Source organism: Montipora capricornis, chromosome 14 (assembly GCF_036669925.1).
Source record: "Montipora capricornis isolate CH-2021 chromosome 14, ASM3666992v2, whole genome shotgun sequence".
Taxonomy (NCBI): Eukaryota; Metazoa; Cnidaria; class Anthozoa; order Scleractinia; family Acroporidae; genus Montipora; species Montipora capricornis.
In genome coordinates, this window is record NC_090896.1 from 47,581,800 (window position 1) to 47,584,299 (window position 2,500).

Below are 2,500 nucleotides of genomic sequence, written 5' to 3' on the forward strand. Positions count from 1 at the left end.
AGTTTGTTGGTTCTGTACTCTGCACCGAGAGGTTTTTCTCCGGGTACTCCGGTTTTCCATTCTCCTCAAAAACCAACATTTGGCTTGAGTGGCGTTAATTGTTAATTTCCGTTTACAGTGTCCCCAATTAGTGCTCCAGCGCTAGAGCGACTAGACACTAGTTCCTTAGTTCCTTTCCTTTCCTAAAAAAACGCTTTCCGCTCAACCATTGCTCAAATAATATTGTCCAGATTAGTGCGAATATCACTCCTTCTGTTTAGGCCTCTACAAGCAATTGCAAAAAGGTTGAGACACTGAATGGAAAATCCACCTCTTCTTCCTAAAACCCCTCTTCTAGTTCATAAGAAAAGGCTGAACGACTCTCCCTCCCCCCTCCCCCTTTTCAATGTTGATACCCTTTAGTCTGAGTGCCAAGTGGAAATGGAAACAACTTTGCTTGGGGGGGGAAGGGGGGTTGGAGATGCGCTGACTTGAATGACACGCATTGTACAGTTATCAACAGTGAGTGTCTCAACTCTTTTTGCAACTGCTTGTAGATTTGACCACGCCCTCATAAAGTGCTGACAATTTTCATTTATTTACAGCACTTGGATCTGGAAGCATTCGAAGCGCGCCAATTGTTCCAGACTCTTCAATTAACTCCTCAAGGTCGGATGCCGGAGTTAACCTTCTTACTCCCGAAGAGCTAGTGAAGTTGGTCAGCGGTGTTCTTAATGAGAGCCTCGTTAAGGAGATTGGTGGTATGTTTCAATTCGATGTTGTTGGTGAATCAGGAGGAACGTGGTATCTCGACCTGCGTAGTGGCAACGGAAGAATATACACTGACAAACCTACTGATAAACCCGATGTTGTATTGACAATGAGCGTTGACGATATGCAGAAAATATTTTACGGATTCTCTTCGGCATTTGATGCCTATATGCAGGGTGATTTGAAGGTGGAAGGTGACCTGAAAATGGCCATGAGCCTGGAAGCGATTGTCAAAATTCTTAAAGCAAAACCTGTTATACCTGATAAACAAGTGTCGCAAAGACCAGGAGAATATATTGTTTAAAATATGGTCTTTTATACCATGTTCACCCAAAAACGTCAAATATGTTTTGAGGTGCTTCAGTGAACCCTTGTTAGATTTGTGGCATTTACACCGCGCTCGTTTTCACAGATCTTAACGCGTATTAAGTATATTTGTTTAATTAAACCATGAGCCAGCTGAAAGAAAGGTGAAAGAATAATGTTCGTAACCCTGTGGGACGGAAAAAACCCTGCACACTATTCGCAGAGTAGGCCGTCTGTGATGTATCATGGATGGGAGGGTAAAAGCTCTGAGATACTACACCTAGTTACTCTAAAACCCGACGGAAAATAAAGGCATGATATATGATATGATATGATATGATATGATATGATATGATATGATATGATATGATATGATATGATATGATATGATATGATATGATATGATATGATATGATATGATATGATATGAACAAGGGAAAAAACCTTAACCTTAATTGTAGTAGCTTTAAAGTCCCCTTTTCTCGTACTACAGTGGAACCCCGCCTAACGGCCACCTCGGTAATACGGTCACCTCGTTATTGCGGCCACTTCTTTTTGACCCGGCAAAGCGGCCCTACATTCTCTTATAGAAAACCCTCGTTAATGTGGTCACCTTTTAATACGGCCGACGGCCACAATTTTAAATCCCAAACAGTAGAATCCTCTATAATTTCACCCCGTTAACACCGCCACTCGCGCTAAATTAAGAAAACCAAAACGCCTGTGATACGGTAATCGAACAGCCGATTTACTTTACAAAGTACTGTCAGCAACACTCCTCGCTGTTTTCATTACAAACATGATCTTGACACTACTGTAACATTCAGTAAGGCAAATTGCGAAGGGATTAAGTTATTGTGCTTTCATCAAAAACACGATTAATACTCAAGTCTTTTGGTTAGGTAATTACGGCGATTCCGTTTTTTAGAAGCATAGTAAGCTGGGCCTGTTCTTGGTTTGAATTTAGGCTCAGAACGTACGGTTAAGCGTTTTACCTACTGAGCAAAGTTTCAAGTATTTTGTACAATTACTGTACGTGCATTCCTGTTGTTTATTAAAGAGAAAAAAATGTTGCGGCCCCGACTCACAAAATTCACTTCAATTGTTTGAACTTCTTCGTCATACATAGCACACGCGACTCTGTGGGACTATTGTGAAAGATACATTTTATGTACTTATTTACTGAGTGGGAGGGCCGGACGGGAAAATATTTGGCCCGAGGTCATGGTGTACGGACCAAGCGCAGCGAGGTCCGTGCTCCATGTCCGAGGGCCGAATATTTTCCGGTCCGGCCCGACCTAAACTCAGTCAATAAGCATTTTATCATATGGGCTCTTTACACTATTCATGAGCACTCAGAATATCAAGTTTGGACAAAACAAGTAACAAAAATTTGCACAGAAAATTTATCTGAAATGTTGTTTGCATTTACTTTTCTGGCTGT

The 2,500-nt window shown here is 41.4% G+C and overlaps 1 protein-coding gene across 1 annotated transcript in view; it reads left to right on the forward strand.

Moving 5' to 3' along the window:
* The window catches only part of LOC138033568 (stomatin-like protein 1), a 9,745-nt gene extending 8,526 nt beyond the window's left edge, over positions 1–1,219 (forward strand). The window contains exon 8 of the mRNA XM_068881352.1: positions 585–1,219. Coding sequence (XP_068737453.1) covers positions 585–1,054 — 470 coding nt within the window. The 3' untranslated portion in view covers positions 1,055–1,219. The remainder of the gene's footprint in view (positions 1–584) is intronic.
* The last annotated feature ends 1,281 nt before the right edge of the window (positions 1,220–2,500 follow it).